This window comes from Schistocerca nitens, chromosome 5, assembly GCF_023898315.1.
Source record: "Schistocerca nitens isolate TAMUIC-IGC-003100 chromosome 5, iqSchNite1.1, whole genome shotgun sequence".
Lineage (NCBI taxonomy): Eukaryota > Metazoa > Arthropoda > Insecta > Orthoptera > Acrididae > Schistocerca > Schistocerca nitens.
The window spans coordinates 867,017,337-867,036,359 of NC_064618.1; the positions used below are offsets into that span (position 1 = coordinate 867,017,337).

The following is a 19,023-nucleotide window of genomic DNA, read 5'->3' on the forward strand; positions in this document are numbered from 1 at the left end:
TGCTACCCTATCCTGTGCAACCTTCTTCATCTCGAAGTAACTACTGCAACCTACATCCTTCTGAACCCGCTTAGAGTATGCATCTCTTAGTCTCCCTCTACGATTTTTACCCTCCACTCTGCCCTCCATTACTAAATTGGCGATCCCTTGATGCATCAGAACATGTCCTACCAACCGATCCCTTCTTCTAGTGAGGTTGTGCCACAAATTCCTGTTCTCTCCAATTCCGTTCAGTACTTCCTCATTAGTAACATGATCTATCCATCTAATCTTCAGCATTCATCTGTGGCACCACATTTCGAAAGCTTTTAATCTCTTCTTGCCTGAACTATTTATCGTCCATGTTTCAGTTCCATATATGGCTACACTCCATACAAATACTTTCAGAAAAGACTTCCTGATACTTAAATCTATACTCGATGTTAGCAAATTTCTCTTCTTCAGAAACGCTTCCCTTGCCATTGTCAGTCTACATTTTATATCCTCTCTACTTCAACCATCATCAGTTATTTTGCTCCCCAAATAGGAAAACTCCTTTACTACTTTAAGTGTCTCATGTCCTAATCTAATTCCCTCAGCATCACCTGATTTAATTCTACTACATTCCATTATCCTCGTTTTGCTTTTGTTGATGTTAATCTTATATCCTCCTTTCAAGACACTGTCCATTCCATTCAACTGCTCCTCCAGGTCCCTTGGTCTCTGACAGAATTACAGCGTCATTAGCAAACCTCAAATATTTTATTTCTTCTCCATGGATTTAATTTCTTTTCCAAAGTTTTCTTTTTCTTTCCTTTACTGCTTGCTGAATATACAGATTGAATAACATAGGGGATAGGCTACAGCCCTGTCTCACTCCTTTCCCAACCACTGCTTCTCTTTCATGCCCCTCAATTCTTATAACTGCCATCTGGTTTCTGTACAAATTATAAATAGCCTTTAGCTCCCTGTATTCTACCTCTGCCACCTTCAGAATTTGAAAGAGAGTATTCCAGTCGACATTGTCAAAAGCTTTCTCTAAGTCAATAAATGCTAGAAACTAGGTTTGCCTTTCTTTAATCTAGCTTCTAAGATAAGTCGTAAGGTCAGTATTGCCTCACGTGTTCCAACATTCCCGCGAAATCCAAACTGATCTTCCCCAATGTCAGCCTCTATCAGGTTTCCATTCGTCTGTAAAGAATTCGTGTTAGTATTTTGCAGCTGTGACTTATTAAACTGATAGTTCGGTAATTTTCACACCTGTCAACACCTACTTTCTTTGGGTTCGGTATTAGTATATTCGTCTTGAAGTCTAAGAGTATTTCGCCTGTCTCATACATCTTGATCCGCAGATCGTTGTCTCACGGTAGCATTCACGCTTCCAGAGCTCGGGGTCCCGGGTTCGATTTTCGGCAGGGTTAGGGATTTCCACCTGCCCGGAGATGACTGGGTGTTGTTGTGTCGTCTTCATCATGATCATCATTCATCCCCATTATGGTCGGAAGAAGGCAACGGCAAACCACCTCTATTAGGACCTTGCCTAGTACGTTGGTGCGGGTCTCCTGCATCGTTCTCCTACACTATGTCAAGAAGCATGGGACTTCATTTCCATTTTCCATACATCTTTCTCACCAGACGGTACAGCTTTGTCAGGTCTGGCTCTCCCAAGGCTATCAATAGTTTTAATAGAATGTTGTCTATTCCCTGGACCTTGTTTCGACTCAGGTCCTTCAGTGCTCTGTCAAACTGGTCACGCAGTATCTTACCTCCCATATCATCTTCATCTACGTCCTCTTCCATTTCCATAACCACTGCCCTCCAGTATATCGGCCTTGTATAGACCCTTTTTGTTCCTCAATTCCGATGCCATACTCCCTGTGTTTGTATGAAGGATAGTATCTCATAAATTCACTTTCGCTGTTTAGTACTGAGCAAAGAGATGTGTATACTCTATCTCTGTGACAGTGTGCTAAAGCCATCATCAGTTGTGATGGCGCAGCTGACGTTGACATGCACACAGTCAGGATGTCCAACGTCACAAGATACAGCACTGTCAGTATACAGGATGACCTGGTTAACGTGATTTTTCACTCACAGTGCTCTCCAGTGACTGTTTCGGTTTTATTTCTCTCGGAAACCATATAGTTCGTTCACGAAAATGTACGCACGTAAAATTCCTACGTTAGCTCTATTAAAACGCACATTTCCTCCGTTGTCCATCTGCTAATCATGTTGTTGTGTCTGTGGTACACACAAATAAAAACTACAAACTCCATGAACATATAATAAGGCAGTAAGAAAAACACCTTATAAAAGTTCATCACAGTTGGCAAACTCACTCCTCACAGAGAGTGCATTTATGTTTACATAACATCAAATATTAGTGAAATTATTTCTATCAATTTCGTAACAAATTCCACAACATTTTAGAAAATACGAAAGCGAAAAAAAAAAAAAATCTGGTGCAGTTGGAAGTGAGCCCTCCATCACGCTACCTACTGTTCTGTAGCGTGGTACCTCTGTTTACTATGCTTCACTGAATGTCTGCGATGAGCGACCTTCTGATTTATGATGAAGAAACAAACAGCCTTGGTTGCAGGGTTTTAATTATTATTTATTCATAAATGACGCGTGTTGCGTACTATCTATGCCACACTGAAAGTCTCAAATGAGCGACCGTGTAATTTATTATAAAGAAACAAACAGTCTTGGTTGCAGGATTGTAATTATTATTTATTTGCCAATGAAGCATTTCACCTGATTCAAGCACATTTAGATGGGCCAATATTAGATGGTGTTAGGCATGTGAGTTACAGAATGTACAAAACGTTCCAGCAAATAATTGCCCAAGTCAAATATTCGGAAACATTGCACAATGTCATTATTGAGGCATGCAACAAAGTCCAAGGAATACAAAACAGGATCAGGCTTACATAGATCTTTCCCTATATAAACATGCAGGATGTGTAAGTGGACATATTGGGGCTACTATTTGTATGTATCGACCTTTAGGGCTTCTCCCAATTGTATGTGCAGTAATTATGAGTTGATTACATGGACGGCTGTATGCGGAATAATCAAGGACCAATAAAAAATTAAAGGAACGATTAGAACCTCCTTGGAAAGACCCTTTATCAAACAAATTCTATGGTTTGCAAGTCAGTGGTTATTACTTCTTTGGGAATTTTGAGAGAGCTCTTGTGTATTATACCATCTGCAGAACAGCAAGTGTTTCAACGAGAAATATGGAAGCATGGCCTGGTAGTTGAAACTTCCTTACTTGCAAAGTTTGTGACCAAAAGAAAGCACATCCCATATGAGGTTCCATATTCATTTTTGAGCCATATGTATATATTAGAGTATATCCTGCCCACTTCCACACTGGTATGACATAGGCTAAAGCTGCGCATATTAGTTTCCATTACTGGAACAATCAACATATGTTACAAGAATAAACTGAAAAGAGCTGTGAGAGTGATATAGGAACAATGGAACGAATCTAGTGTGGTAAATTTTCGTTTGTAGGTGTTTCCAGTATGTGTATCGTTCATAGAGAAGAAACTGTGTTTCTTGCAGTGAGAGATGCAGGTAGCAGTGGAAGACCTGTGGGCATACACTGATCAATCAGAAAATTATGAACACCTACCTAATAGCCAGTATGTCCGTCTTTGGCATGGATAACAGCGGCGATGCATTATGGCATGGAAGCAATGAGGCCTTGGTAGGTCACTGGAGGGAGTCCACACCTGCTCATACAAGTCACCTAATTTCCATAAATTCTGGGGAGATCACAGATGTGTTCGATTGGGTTCAGATCTGGGGGGCTGGAGGGCCAGCTCCTCAATTGGAACTCGCCACTATGTTCCTGTAACCATCCCATCATACTCCTGGTCTTGTAACACGGTGCATTATCTTGTTTAAAAATACCACTGCCATTGGGAAAGATGTTCGTTGTGAAGGGCTTTATGTGGTCTGCAACCAGTGTATGATACTCATTGGCCGACAGGGTACCTTGCAAGAGCTCCACTGGCGCCAATGGTGGCCATGTGAATTTACATCAGAGCGTACTGGAGCAGCTGCCAGATTGTCTCCGTCCCACAGTACAGGTGTCAAGGAGCTGTTCCCCTGGAAGACGACGGATTCGTGATCTGCCATCGGCATGATGAAGAAGATATCCGGATTCATCAGACCATGCAACGCTTGGCCACTGCGCCAACGTCCAGTGCCGATGGTCACGTGCCCTTTTCCGTCATAATTGCTGATGTCTTTGTGTTAACGTTGGCACATTCATGGGTCATCATCTGTGGAGGCCCATCTTTAGGAGTGTTTGATGCAATGTGTGTTCAGACACACTTGTATTCTGCCCAGCATAAAAGTCTGATGTTAGTTTCGCCACAGTTCGACTCCTGTCCTGTTTTGCCAGTCTGCCCAGCCTACAGTGTCCGACATCTGTAATGAGGGATGGTCACCCAACTGCACGATGTCTGGACATTGTTTTTCACCATGGTTTTGCCATGTGTTGACACTCCCCACAACCCTCCTCGAACATGAAAGAGGTCTTGACCATCATAATCTGACATTGGTCAAACTCAGATAAATCACGTGCCTTCCCCATTCTACACACGTACAGCATGCTCACTGATACTACATGCGTCATGCATGTATCTGGCTAGCAGTCATTCCTCGCCAGGTGACACTGCTATCTACTGAATGGATTTATATCGATAGTAGGTCAGTGGTTATAATGCTCTGACTGATCAGTGTAAACCTCGAATACACAGACTTCCCCACAACACTCGTCGAACATCCAGGAGGTCTGGACCATCATAATCTGACATCGGTCAAACTCAGATAAATCACGTGCCTTCCCCACTCTACACACGGACAGCATATTCACTGATACTACATGCGTCATGCATGTATCTTCCTAGCAGTCATTCCTCGCCAGGTGACACTGCTATCTACTGGACGGATTTATATCAATAGTAGGTCAGTGGTCATAATGTTCTGACTGATCAGTGTACACCTCGAATACACAGACTGCATCCTGCATATAAAACGACAGGCGATTATTTCGAGGAAGGAAGAATGGGTGTGGAAAAAAACAAGGAGGAACAGATACGCAGTTATACAGCTATCCACATCAAGACAGAATGGCTTTTAAAGTCCAAGTACTTTACGAAAATAATGTCGCCCATTGTGAGACTGCATCTCAGTCATGGATCTTTCCCCGCCCACCAAAATATAATCACAGTCTTAGACTGTGATATAATCGGCTTATCGGAGACACCCACCGTCAGTTTGATGACGTCACAGTTAGTGACTGAAATCACATTCTGTTTCAGCGCAAGTGCAAAGAAAAGGCGAACTCGAATTTTTAAAGGTGCATTGGAGACTTGTTCCCTGCCAACCACTCTGTACTATACTACTATCCCAGTTGTTGGAGAATCAACCATAATTACGTAGCCAAGTTATTTGCTCAAGAACATATAAAAATTTAAAAGAAATGATGGCCATCGATCTTACAAAAGTGAAGAGCTAAATTACTTATTTCCATACAAGCAAGTGATTTGCTGTCGGTTATATCTTGTGCCCCAATTGAAAATGTGTCACAGTTATAATAATTTACGAACGTTTCATCTGCGTCGGTTAAATGTTACCTTGCTATATTTGTTACTTTTTTTAAAAAAGTGTGGTAACTAAACAGTGTATTAGAACAAAAAAAACCTCAGCTGTAGCTGCAAACCTCTTTCTTCTAAAGTCTCTGGAATTACATTTGCGCGGGAAAATTGTGTACACAAGGAAGAAGTGCGTTTGTTATTATTTGATTTATTTGTTTGATTGTGAAATATGTTGACAGATCGTTGTGACTGGACGGAAACGAAGAAAGTACTGGAGGATCTGAAAGAAAAATGTATATGTTATGTATGGTACGAAGTGTTTCGCACACAACTAACATAATTAGTATGTTTTCTGTAATGTATATCGTTAACACATGCCTTGAATGTTGGATGAACTATTTAAGTCGATTGGAGTAAGGTGCTTTTCTTCCGAATGTGTAATTGGGTGGTAACTCCAGTTACCTGCATAGTGTACATAGTAGTTACTACATTTAAAATTACTCAACCGCACCCAAAATGAAAAAGTGAGACCAAATTTTATAATAGGCAATACCCTATTTCTGTTACATCCATGGGCGAAACGACATGTGTCAGTTGGAAGTATTCTTAAATAACGTGTTTTTGACTGACAGTAAATGGTAGGCAGTTTGTTTTTAACGACGTTTTAAGCAAAATAATAATTAATGACGTGTATCCAGAATTAAAATAAGTTCCACCCACGTGGAGTAATAATAAATAATAATGTTGTGCCATTAGATGGATACACACTGTCTTACGTATGGTACAATACAGCTGATAATTCAAGTATTAATATTGCAGCTGTAAATTCAGTTACATAATCGAATTGGTAGGCAACCAACCAATCATGCAGTGTTGTTAGAACTCTTGGCATGTAGATCTTGTACAAACCGAAAAATTGTATTAAATGATTTGTGGCCCTGCAAGTTAATAACTGTTTCTTGATTTTGACAGTCAATGGTTTGGGGTATAAGTGCACCAATTGTCTTGTGTTGGAACAGTGTAATTTTCTGCGCATGTTGTTCCTGCTAACTTTTATGTATAAGTTAATCATTTAACTCATGAGATGACTTTTCTGTATTGTATATTGTGAGGTGGGTGTCTGGGACCACTGTGTTTAAACTGAGATTTGAGGCACAGATTGCTGTGTGGAGCCAGAGACTGCAGCCAGTGTGTGTGTGTGTATTTTCTATCTGCGACTCAGCAGCTCCGCTATATGGTGAATAGCAACTATTCATGGGTCGACAGAAGCGTCCGATCCCATGCGTCGGCTTTGACCCGTGACGTAAGGGTGTTGTCGTGTGTGAGGTCATGACGGCGCGGAGTTTGGTTTGAGTGTGGCAGTTTCCAGTTCTGTTTTATCTTATTTTATTTACTTTTCTGATCTGTTCATTCTATCTCGTGAGATTATTATTTTTTTTTAAAATTTAAAAACACTTATTACTTATTTTATTTATCTGTTTCCTCAAATTTCTGTTTTAGTTTATTATATTTATCTTTCTGATCTGTTCGTTCTATCCCGTGAGATTTTTTTTAAAAAAAGACAAAAAACACTAATCATGTACTGAAGCATCTTTATCTTCAATGGGTTGCAGGGGTTACGACCCCTGGGGAGGTGGGTGGGTATTCATGCATGGCTGTCTTCACTTACACGTTGTAGCTACGCAAGGCGTCTAAATTTGTTTATATTTAGTTTGCCTCCCACCCAAAACACCCCATTTCCCGCGCTTGTCCCGTTTAGTGTCATTAGGCTTCTTGTGGAAAGTGTGTGTGTTTTTGTTTCCGCCATATTTGTGACGTCATGGGCCAAAGCAGACTGGCGGGATCGGACGCTTCCGTATTTCCCTATTCATTTCATAGCATTGTTATGTTCCATCCTGGATGATCTTAAACAGGTCTTTGACTCAGGCATTTTCTATAACTTTGTACCACTGGGCAGTTGTGTAAAGATGATCTGACTTTCAGAATCTTTTGTTTTCCTGTTGCCTGAAAATCTCGATCGCTGGGTTGTCTGATGATTCTGTTGAGGCAATATCCTCTCACCACATATTGGCTTGTGTTTCATATTTTACAGATAAAACTCCTGAATCTTGGCATTATTTTTTGTATGTTTATTGCATTTCAGCTATAGTTTTCACAGTCACAATGTACAGCTTACATGTCCTGTCTTTCTGTGAATAATGATTTCTGCATTTCCGAAACTTTTTGATATGGTCTCTAACATTATACAGTTTGGCACTGCTAATTTTATGCTTATCGCTGCTATGTTTTCCACGTCTACTCGTGTGCGTCATGACAAGATGTTTTGTACTAAGTTCATTGCTAACTTCGCCACTATATATGTTTGACAGTTGACACCCTGTTCTACGGAACTGCACATATGTCATAAAGAGCTTTCATATGTACTCGAAGCTTTGTACTAATAGTTAATGTCACATCATAAGCAAATAAGTTCTTTCTTATATTCACCACATCATTACATTTTTTGCGTACCCCTGACTGCAACCATTACATTCAATAAGACCATTAAGGTATACATTTTGACCATTGTTCTCTTGCAGTCAGAAAAACTCACAAAATAATGTATTTTTAGAATCTTCATCTAGCACTGAATATCTGCACTAGTTGATGGTATAACGGTCCCATTTGTTTTTGCAGTCACATCCAGGTTCTTGCTTTTTAGCTGCTACTGTTTTTAAAAAAAACACATATTTAGTTCCTCTATTTCCTCTTTTACTTTTGTCTGGGTTATGGTACATTTTTTACAACCACTTTCAGCATTCTCTAATACAAAAGCATCCATGTTTCTCTGAAATATTCTATAGCAAAGGTACCAGAAACACCACTTCAATTACCAAAAGAATAAGATATCCTATTTCGTACATTACAAAGTGTGGCAAAATAACAGCTAATTTATAACGTGCATAAAAGAAGTGATGTGTAAAAGCAAAAATTAAATGACAACATATCCTTGTCCTATGATAAAATTTTGTAACATTCTGTGACCATACAGGGATAATTCTGTCACTGACATACTGGACATCAGTAAGTGGTGTAGCTTCTCCTCGTACTCAAAATGCTGATGAGGATGGATTTCCATACTTTAGAATCTGCTGCAGAAAATGCAGAAGCTATTCCATGTCATTCTAGTTCACACGTCAGACAACAGGACTGCACTCTTTGGTTTTTCAAGTTTTGTGGCATATCTCCCACTCTCACTTGACCCGTCGTTTCATACAGGTAGTTTTCAAGGACTTTTCAGTGTGTTCTTTTAATAACTGGATCAGTGTGCTCACTAAAATGGATGTACCAGAGTATGATAAATTCAGGAACATTAGCAAATTGCGTAACACTTAGATGTTAAAACAATCACTTTCAAGAAAGCACTGAAGATGATTAGGAAAATTAGTTAAAATTTAAGAGTTGCCAAGTTTTGAAACTGAAAATACCGAAGTTGTCGCTTGTCTTGGAAATCAGTATGAAGACAAAGGTTTGTTCAGTCATGTTCTTGTGGAATTATGATGGCTAAGGTTAAGTTAATTTACACATTCCATGGTGATATAATATAGAGGGTTGTTTGTACTGTCACAGTGACATTCCTACAAGCCATGATGAATGATTGGGAAACATTGCAAAATAATGTAAGGCATGTTGCAGGAGATAGCTAATATATACAGCTCAGTGCTTCGGGACCATTTGTTTACCTCTGCACTGCATAACACTGACAGCTCAGCATTGGTTCGTGGAACTGATGTTTGGGAAACCTTAGTTCAGGTCAGGAAGATTCTCTTAAATCAGCACAAACATAACAGCACATAATTTTCATGGTTACTACAAAAATTTTGAGGAACTGTTATTGAAAGATGACACACATCTTAAAACGCATAGCTGTATGTGCTGTCACGTTAGTTTACTTGGTGGCTTAGAAAATCTTTAAAGAGGAAGCAAGCTTTACTCAGTCCGACAGTGTTCGAAAATCTGCACAGCAGCAATGTGTTATGATTACTGTGCCTCTGAGTTACGTTATTTATGATTTCTGTGGATAATTTTGTGAAGTTGGTATTATGGTCTGGGCACACTGAAGCTAGGTTTCAAGGCTTATGAAGACTCCACATCAGTGACAATACTGCAGGTCTGTTGAGGGTTGTTGTCAAGTTTGTCAAGCTGGAAAGCCGTACAGTCAACCAATAAAGACCAGAAAAAATGCTGTTGAACCCATTGGATAACCTCTATTAAGCTTCTGTGTGTCTGGAGATTTGGACTCCTATCCTAGCACATTATGTATATGTCTCCTTGCTGTTTGATTGTGCTTCTGTTTCATTCTGTGGGAGGATGTTGTCTACATCAATAAATGTGATCGGTTTTGGTTTCCTGATTTGTAAGAAATTAAGCTCTTTGGGTGGTATCGAATGAGTCACTATGCCTCAGCATGTGGACCAAGGTGAAGAATTGTGTTCTACTTCATTAACAATGTGAGTCTCAAAGGGTGGCTGACACATTTAAGATTGTGTTCTCCATACTTCAGAGGAATCGACAGTAAATATAGCTTGTTTTAACTAACATGGTGACACTTACAGTGGGTCCATTGAACACCTTTTTCTGGCTATTTGATAGGACCATTTCGAGAGCCAACATTTTTTTAGTGTTGAATAACACACAAAATTTTGTTGTTCTGTTCATCTAATAGTAATTCATTACAAAATGGCTTTCAACTTATTTAGGATGGTGTATAAGTTCAGAACAGACTACTAATAAATATTAGTGGAGCAAAATGTAGTTTGTGTGCTTTAAAGTGAAACTGTCTTGCTGTCAAGTGACGGAAGAATCAGTTGGTTAATAAAGCCAATTCAAACATTAGTTCCAGCAGGGGAATCACTTATAGTATTAATTTTTTGGATAGGATAAAGCTGTTATGTTTAGAGGAAGGAACAACTAGTTTTCCACAGTGGATCAAATGTTGGATCTTGAGCTCACGATCTCAGAGCTATATCCAGGGATGTGAATTTGTGCCTGTGGTTTAAAGTTAATGATGTTAAGGACACATTCTTTTTTGGCCAATAATATACCACATTTCCTTGTATGTTGCCATTATTGCTGTATCACTTGTATTTATGTATTGTTACAAAAACAGCTGGTGAGGGCTATATAAACATGTAGTGTGTACTCTCCCCCCCTCCTCCCTCCTCCCTTAATATTAGTATAGTTAATGTGAATTTTTGTGTGTGCTGTACACAGTGACTAGTGACTAGAAGCTGAAGGTTCTTTACACAGACATCAATTGTTGCATTCTTCATTTAAGGCTACAAAACATGATCAGTCAGTCCTGAATAGATCTGACACTAATCGAATGTAAGATATAAGATTTTCGGATTACAGTAAACACCTGAAGGAGGTAAACTGGAAATACAGAAGCGTCCGATCTTACCCGTCGGCTTTGACCCATGACGTCACAAATACCGCGGAAACGAGTATAAACAATTCCAATATGGCGGATATAAAAACATCGCATACGTATTGTAAACACTGAAATACACAAGTTTCACAAAAAGCCTAATGACTGTAACGGGACAAGCGTGGGAAATTAGGGGTTTTTGGGTGCGGAGAAACTAAATATACAGAAATGTAGCGACCGACCGCCATTCAAAACCACGCAAAACAACGAAGTAAATCAACATCACAAAACTGACCAAATACCAATACGTGTTTAAAGAACATGTATACGTAATATGAAGCAATTTGATGAACATATTGATCAAATCAATATTTTCGAATCATAGGCGGCCGCTGCCGCGGCCGCATTCCAAAAAAAAACTCCCAACCTAACCTCAAGTGGGCTACGCTACAGATCAATATGTTCATCAAATTGCTTCATATTACGTATACATGTTCATTAGTGTCAAATCAATATTTTCGAATCATAGGCGGCCGCTGCCGCGGCCGCATTCCAAAAAAAAAAAACTCCCAACCTAACCTCAAGTGGGCTACGCTACAGATCAATATGTTCATCAAATTGCTTCATATTACGTATACATGTTCATTAGTGTCAAATCAATATTTTCGAATCATAGGCGGCCGCTGCCGCGGCCGCATTCCAAAAAAAAACTCCCAACCTAACCTCGTATTCAGGGCTACGCTACAGATCAATGTGTAGGTCCCTTACGTGAGGGGTCAAAGCCGACGCGTGAGATCGGATGTTTCCAACCTATACCCAATACACAAAACATACATAAATAACCAAAAAAAAAAAACGGAACTTACCTCAAAAAAGTTCCAGCTCCACAAACTAGATTGGCCACCACAATCACACACAAATGCACACACGCACGCACGCACAGACACACACACACACACACACACACACACACACACATACAAAAACACACACACACACACCAACGAAAAAATACTGAAGTAAAATAAAAACCCAACCCACCCAAACGTCAACCCCCTCCCCCACAACTCCAAAATACAACACACAAACACTATACAACAAAATAAACCACCCACCCACCTACCCAGCCCACCCTAACTAACCACTTTCGGTCTATACATTTTACCCACAGCCCTTAAAAAAACCCGAGGAATGCAATAGCCCTCTGGGACACTCTTCCGCCAACAGTACTCATCTAAATGAGACTGAAGGTTGGAAGAGCGCCTCTTCCCCCTCCCAAGAACTGACTTAACCGCTCCCCACATCCCCTCAATTGTGTTAGTGCAAGCCCCAGTATCATAATTCTTAAACTCTAGACTGTGGTTCACTACTAAATGATTAAATCCCCTCTCACCCAACCCCCTATATGAAGAAAACGCATCTGAAACTACTGTGGACCCCGGCTCTACATACTCCTCAATTAACCCCACTAATTCAGGCTTCGACCTCCCCTCCACAATCCTAAAAACACATTCAGTACCCCCACCCCCCTGAACAACAGCCCCCCACACCCAAAGACCAGCCACAGACTTCCCCCTCCCATACTTCCTTTTACCAAACTGCGACTCATCCACCTCCACAAGCACCCCATGCCCACCCAACTTACCCCTGTACTTAATAAATTCGGAACACACCTCGCGGCAAAAGGAATACCAGTCTAAAACAGTCCTCTCACTCACACCAGTCTCAAACGCGCAAAAACTCTGTCCGCAACTGTAACAAAAATAATACGTAATAAGCACAATCTCACGCATGGCCAATCTAGACTTCTCGAACCAGGTACCACGCCTTACAGAACGCCATATGCCATCTTTCCGGCAACACCACATGTATCCGTCCCTGGTCCGAGAGTCCGGAACTTTAACCAATTTCATAGGTTCACGGCACACACCGCACTTCACGACCTCGGCAATTAAGCCAAATAGCTGAAGAAATTTAATCAGCTCTAAAGCTGTCTCCCCCATCATAGCCCTCAACCGAGAACTATTAATCCGGTCTTTCATATCCATTCCTGAACAAAAAACCACAACCGAATACACTTAATAACAAACTCACCCGACGTACAGCAATGAGCATTAAATTAACCATTAACTCACTATTAGAAATTCCGCTTCAAATCCAACACCTGAGCAACAGAAAACTGACCCCACCACACGAAACAAACGAAACAAACGAAAACCATGAACACACCACCAGAGAGCACGACAAAGAAAAACAAGACATCTACAAACACGCCACAATCGCAAATCAAACTCCGCGCCGTAATGACGTCACACACCACAACACGCTTACGTCACGGGTCAAAGCCGACGGGTAAGATCGGACGCTTCTGTTGACCCGGTAAACTTATGAAAAAATGATCCCGTAAACATCTTAGCCATATTCCAAGAAGACAAAAACTTAAATGCTAACTGAAGAAATAGTCCTTGTTTTGCCATACCCACTCAGCTCGACACCTGCCAAACTGCTGTCCCAGCATTGTGTATTCAGCAGGCACAATGTAGGGGTATGGGTGCACATGGTGTATTTACATGTGTGTGCACCATTCTGTGAGTTGTTATCTTCACTTCTCACATATTGTTGTATAGGTTTGTGGTTGCAGTTCAGTGACTTCTTCCAGAGGCTGAGTTACAGAATAAATATCAAAGTCATGCTCTGTGATAACGGTGACAAAAGTAAAGTGTGAAACAAATGAGGAGACAATGTTTTCCTCAAGTATGAATGTCTGGATTATATATACAGGTTACAAGGTATCTGTTTTAACCCCAAGTCTCTCTGTGACTCATGATACACTAACCATCATTTGTGGTGGATTTGAACTGAATTATTTCCTGTGATTTTGGAATGCTTCGCAGAATGTATGCTCAGTTTGATGCTGTTCAGTATACTCATATTAAAAGTTATGTTAGGGTACCACCAGTTCAGTGACTGTATTCTAAGAGAGTGATGTGCTTCCACCAGGACCAGTCTCCAGAACACACAACTGAGTTGAATAAGTGAGTTGATGCAGTGGCTGATGCACTGGATTTACATTTTTTTCCTTGAGTGTGGTTCAGATCCCATATAGCCATTCAGAAATGGTTTTTCTGTCTTTTTCCCAAAATCAGTTAGTCCTCTTATAAAACACTTCTTTGTCCTTGTCCGTTCTGGACCTATATTCCATCTGTAATGGCCTAATGAGCAGTAGCAGAAATGAGAACAGCAGAAAACTTATCAGAATTGGGGATCATGAAGTAGATGAAGTTAAGATATTCTGTTATTTAGGCAGCAAAATAACCCATGATGGATGGAGCAAGGCAAAAAGAGCAATCTTGGTCAAGAGAAGTCTATTAGTATCATACATAGTCTAATGTTTTTGGTGACTGAGAGTGTGTAAAGTGTAAGGAAAAACTTCCCACTTCCCTTATACTAGTCGACTTACTTGTTGTATACAGCCGATCTTCTCCTCTGGATAGCCGGCTTCTGGAATCTCTGTAAACTTCTTCCCCGAAGAATGATGCTAGTTACAGGAACATTAAAGACTCTCTCACCACTTGCGAAATAATTCAGTACTCGAAGAATATTTTTCAATAGCTATTGGTATATTTGAGCTTCATAAGACCAAATTTCACACATCGCACATAAACATTTAACTTCTCGTAAGTAAACCGTATCGTCTCACATTACAAACACATTTAAGTACATTTTAGAAAAGAGTTGGCTTAACAATCATAACTCTATTACAAACAAATTGTAAAATACGTCTTGCCTCCAGCAAGTCCAAGATAAGAGTTTTTTCAGAATTCAGAATCTATAACAATGGTTACTGATACAATTAGCACAGAATAACCCAGAAGTTCCATAGTTCTTCCTTGCTCTTTCACTACGACTTCCATGGATCGACCGACAAGTACTTGTTGGTGCTGTTCGACCGCTGTGTCTACAGTCTTCTCACGCCAAACTTCAAACCTGCACACACAAACATGTGACATGCAGTAAGTAGGTTTCTATCATCCCACTCTTACATCTATAATATCATGTGTTCGAGACGGTAGAATGCGGAGTGGTTCTAGAATTTTCACAGAAATTCTCGAAACGCTACAATAGGCCTTAATTTGACAAAGAAATTTCTGAGAAAGTATGTTTTTAACTCAGTGTTGCATGGTAGTGAAATGGGGATTGTGGAAAAACCAGAAAAGAAGAGAATCAAAGCAATTCGGATGTAGTGCTACAGAAGAATGTTGAAATTTAGGTGGACTGATAAGGTAAGGTATGAGGAGGTTCTCTGCAGTATCGGCAGGGAAATATGGGAAACACTGACAAGAGGAACGGACAGGATGATAGGACATCTGCTTAGACATCAGGGAATATCTTCCATGGTACTAGAGGGAGCTGTAGAAGGCAAAAATTGTAAAGGAAGACAGAGATTGAAATATACTCAGCAAATATTTGAGGATTAGGCTACTCTGAGATGAAAAGGTTGGCACAAGAGAGAAATTTATTGTGGGCTGCATCAAACAAGTCAGAAGACTGATGATTAAAAAAAAAAAATGACATCGTCAATGGGATATTAAACTGTAACTTCCTTACTCTGTAACACCTTCACAGTTGCAAGTGTGGTTTGCAGATCAGAATTAAATTATTACTCTTTAGTAGCTAGGAAGCCACGAAAAGCGAAGGAAAGAAAACCTGTCCTGAATCCACACTACAAATGTGAGGTGACACAACTGCTTTGGAGGTGGTGGAAAATTAACCATTTGTTGCACAACTCGTAGGCAGTTAAGGTGTGTCCACATTATGCCTTATTCTGTTCAACCTTGACAGTGTGCTTTAAAGCGTACAAATGTGAAAGTAGATATCTATTTCACTTTCATGTTTATATCTAAAAACACAGATGATGTGACTTACCGAACGAAAGTGCTGGCAGGTCAATAGACACACAAACATACACACGAAATTCAAGCTTTCGCAACAAACTGTTACCTCATCAGGAAAGAGGGAAGGAGAGGGAAAGACGAAAGGATTTGGGTTTTAAGGGAGAGGGTAAGGAGTCATTCCAATCCCGGGAGCGGAAAGACTTACCTTGGGGGAAAAAAGGACAGGTATACGCTCGCACACACACACACACACACACACACACACACACACACACATCCATCCGCACATACACAGACACAAGCAGACATTTGTAAAAGCAAAGAGTTTGGGCAGAGATGTCAGTCGAGGCGGAAGTACAGAGGCAAAGATGTTGTTGAAAGACAGGTGAGGTATGAGCGGCGGCAAATTGAAATTAGCGGAGATTGAGGCCTGGCGGATAACGAGAAGAGAGGATATACTGAAGGGCAAGTTCCCATCTCCGGAGTTCTGACAGGTTCATCTACATCTACATTTATACTCCGCAAGCCACCCAACGGTATGTGGCGGAGGGCACTTTACCTGCCACTGTCATTACCTCCCTTTCCTGTTCCAGTCGCGTATGGTTCGCGGGAAGAACGACTGTCTGAAAGCCTCCGTGCACGCTCTAATCTCTCTAATTTTACATTCGTGATCTCCTCGGGAGCTATAAGTAGGGGGAAGCAATATATTCGATACCTCATCCAGAAACGCACCCTCTCGAAACCTGGCGAGCAAGCTACACCGCGATGCAGAGCGCCTCTCTTGCAGAGTCTGCCACTTGAGTTTATTAAACATCTCCGTAACGCTATCACGGTTACCAAATAACCCTGTGACGAAACGCGCCGCTCTTCTTTGGATCTTCTCTATCTCCTCCGTCAACCCGATCTGGTACGGTTCCCACACTGATGAGCAATACTCAAGTATAGGTCGAACGAGTGTTTTGTAAGCCACCTCCTTTGTTGATGGACTACATTTTCTACGCACTCTCCCAATGAATCTCAACCTGGTACCCGCCTTACCAACAATTAATTTTATATGATCATTCCACTTCAAATCATTCCGCACGCATACTCCCAGATATTTTACAGAAGTAACTGCTACCAATGTTTGTTCCGCTATCATATAATCATACAATAAAGGATCCTTCTTTCTATGTATTCGCAATACATTACATTTGTCTATGTTAAGGGACAGTTGCCACTCCCTGCACCAAGTGCCTATCCGCTGCAGATCTTCCTGCATTTCGCTACAATTTTCTAATGCTGCAACTTCTCTGTATACTACAGCATCATCCGCGAAAAGCCGCATGGAACTTCCGACACTGTCTACTAGGTCATTTATATATATTGTGAAAAGCAATGATCCCATAACACTCCCCTGTGGCATGCCAGAGGTTACTTTAACGTCTGTAGACGTCTCTCCATTGATAACAACATGCTGTGTTCTGTTTGCTAAAAACTCTTCAATCCAGCCACACAGCTGGTCTGATATTCCGTAGGCTCTTACTTTGTTTATCAGGCGACAGTGCGGAACTGTATCGAACGCCTTCCGGAAGTCAAGAAAAATAGCATCTACCTTGGAGCCTGTATCTAATATGTTCTGGGTCTCATGAACAAATAACGCGAGTTGGGTCTCACACGATCGCTGTTTCCGGAATCCATGTTGATTCCTACATAGTAGATTCTGGGTTTCCAAAAACGACATGATACTCGAGCAAAAAACATGTTCTGAAATTCTACAACAGATCGACGTCAGAGATATAGGTCTATAGTTTTGTGCATCTGCTCGACGACCCTTCTTGAAGACTGGGACTACCTGTGCTTTTTTCCAATCATTTGGAACCCTCCGTTCCTCTAGAGACTTGCGGTACACGGCTGTTAGAAGGGGGGCAAGTTCTTTCGCGTACTCTGTGTAGAATCGAATTGGTATCCCGTCAGGTCCAGTGGACTTTCCTCTGTTGAGTGATTCCAGTTGCTTTTCTATTCCTTGGACACTTATTTCGATGTCAGCCATTTTTTCGTTTGTACGAGGATTTAGAGAAGGAACTGCAGTGCGGTCTTCCTCTTTGAAACAGCTTTGGAAAATGGTGTTTAGTATCTCAGCTTTACGCGTGTCATCCTCTGTTTCAATGCCATCATCATCCCGGAGTGTCTGGATATGCTGTTTCGAGCCACTTACTGATTTAACGTAAGACCAGAACTTCCTAGGATTTTCTGTCAAGTCGGTACATAGAATTTTACTTTCGAATTCACTGAACGCTTCTCGCATAGCCCTCCTTACGCTAACTTTGACATCGCTTAGCTTCTGTTTGTCTGAGAGGTTTTGGCTGCGTTTAAACTTGGAGTGAAGCTCTCTTTGCTTTCGCTGTAGTTTCCTAACTTTGTTGTTGTACCACGGTGGGTTTTTCCCGTCCCTCACAGTTTTACTCGGCACGTACCTGTCTAAAACGCATTTTACGATTGGCTTGAACTTTTTCCATAAACACTCAACATTGTCAGTGTCGGAACAGAAATTTTCGTTTTGATCTGTTAGGTAGTCTGGTGTTGTGGGAAGTATCCAGCTAACCCGGACGGTGTAAAACTGTGCCAAGATGTGCTGGCTGTGCACCAAGGCATGTTTAGCCACAGGGTGATCCTCATTACCAACAAACACTGTCTGCCTGTGTCCATTCATGCGAATGGACAGTTTGTTGCTGGTCATTCCCACATAGAAAGCTTCACAGTGTAGGCAGGTCAGTTGGTAAATCACGTGGGTGCTTTCACACGTGGCTCTGCCTTTGATCGTGTACACCTTCCGGGTTACAGGACTGGAGTAGGTGGTGCTGGGAGGGTGCATGGGACAGGTTTTACACCGGGGGCGGTTACAAGGGTAGGAGCCAGAGGGTAGGGAAGGTGGTTTGGGGATTTCATAGGGATGAACTAAGAGGTTACGAAGGTTAGGTGGACGGCGGAAAGACACTCTTGGTGGAGTGGGGAGGATTTCATGAAGGATGGATCTCATTTCAGGGCAGGATTGGAGGAAGTCGTATCCCTGCTGGAGAGCCACATTCAGAGTCTGATCCAGTCCCGGAAAGTATCCTGTCACAAGTGGGGCACTTTT

At 41.1% G+C, this 19,023-nt stretch overlaps 1 protein-coding gene across 2 annotated transcripts in view; it reads left to right on the top strand.

Moving 5' to 3' along the window:
- Nucleotides 1-5,769: 5,769 nt before the first annotated feature.
- Nucleotides 5,770-19,023, top strand: part of LOC126259419 (BRCA1-associated RING domain protein 1-like) — a 194,954-nt gene continuing 181,700 nt past the window's right edge. For both annotated transcript variants that reach the window (XM_049956200.1, XM_049956201.1), the window contains exon 1: nucleotides 5,770-5,909. In XM_049956200.1, the coding sequence (XP_049812157.1) occupies nucleotides 5,830-5,909 (80 nt within the window). In that variant the 5' untranslated portion in view covers nucleotides 5,770-5,829. The remainder of the gene's footprint in view (nucleotides 5,910-19,023) is intronic.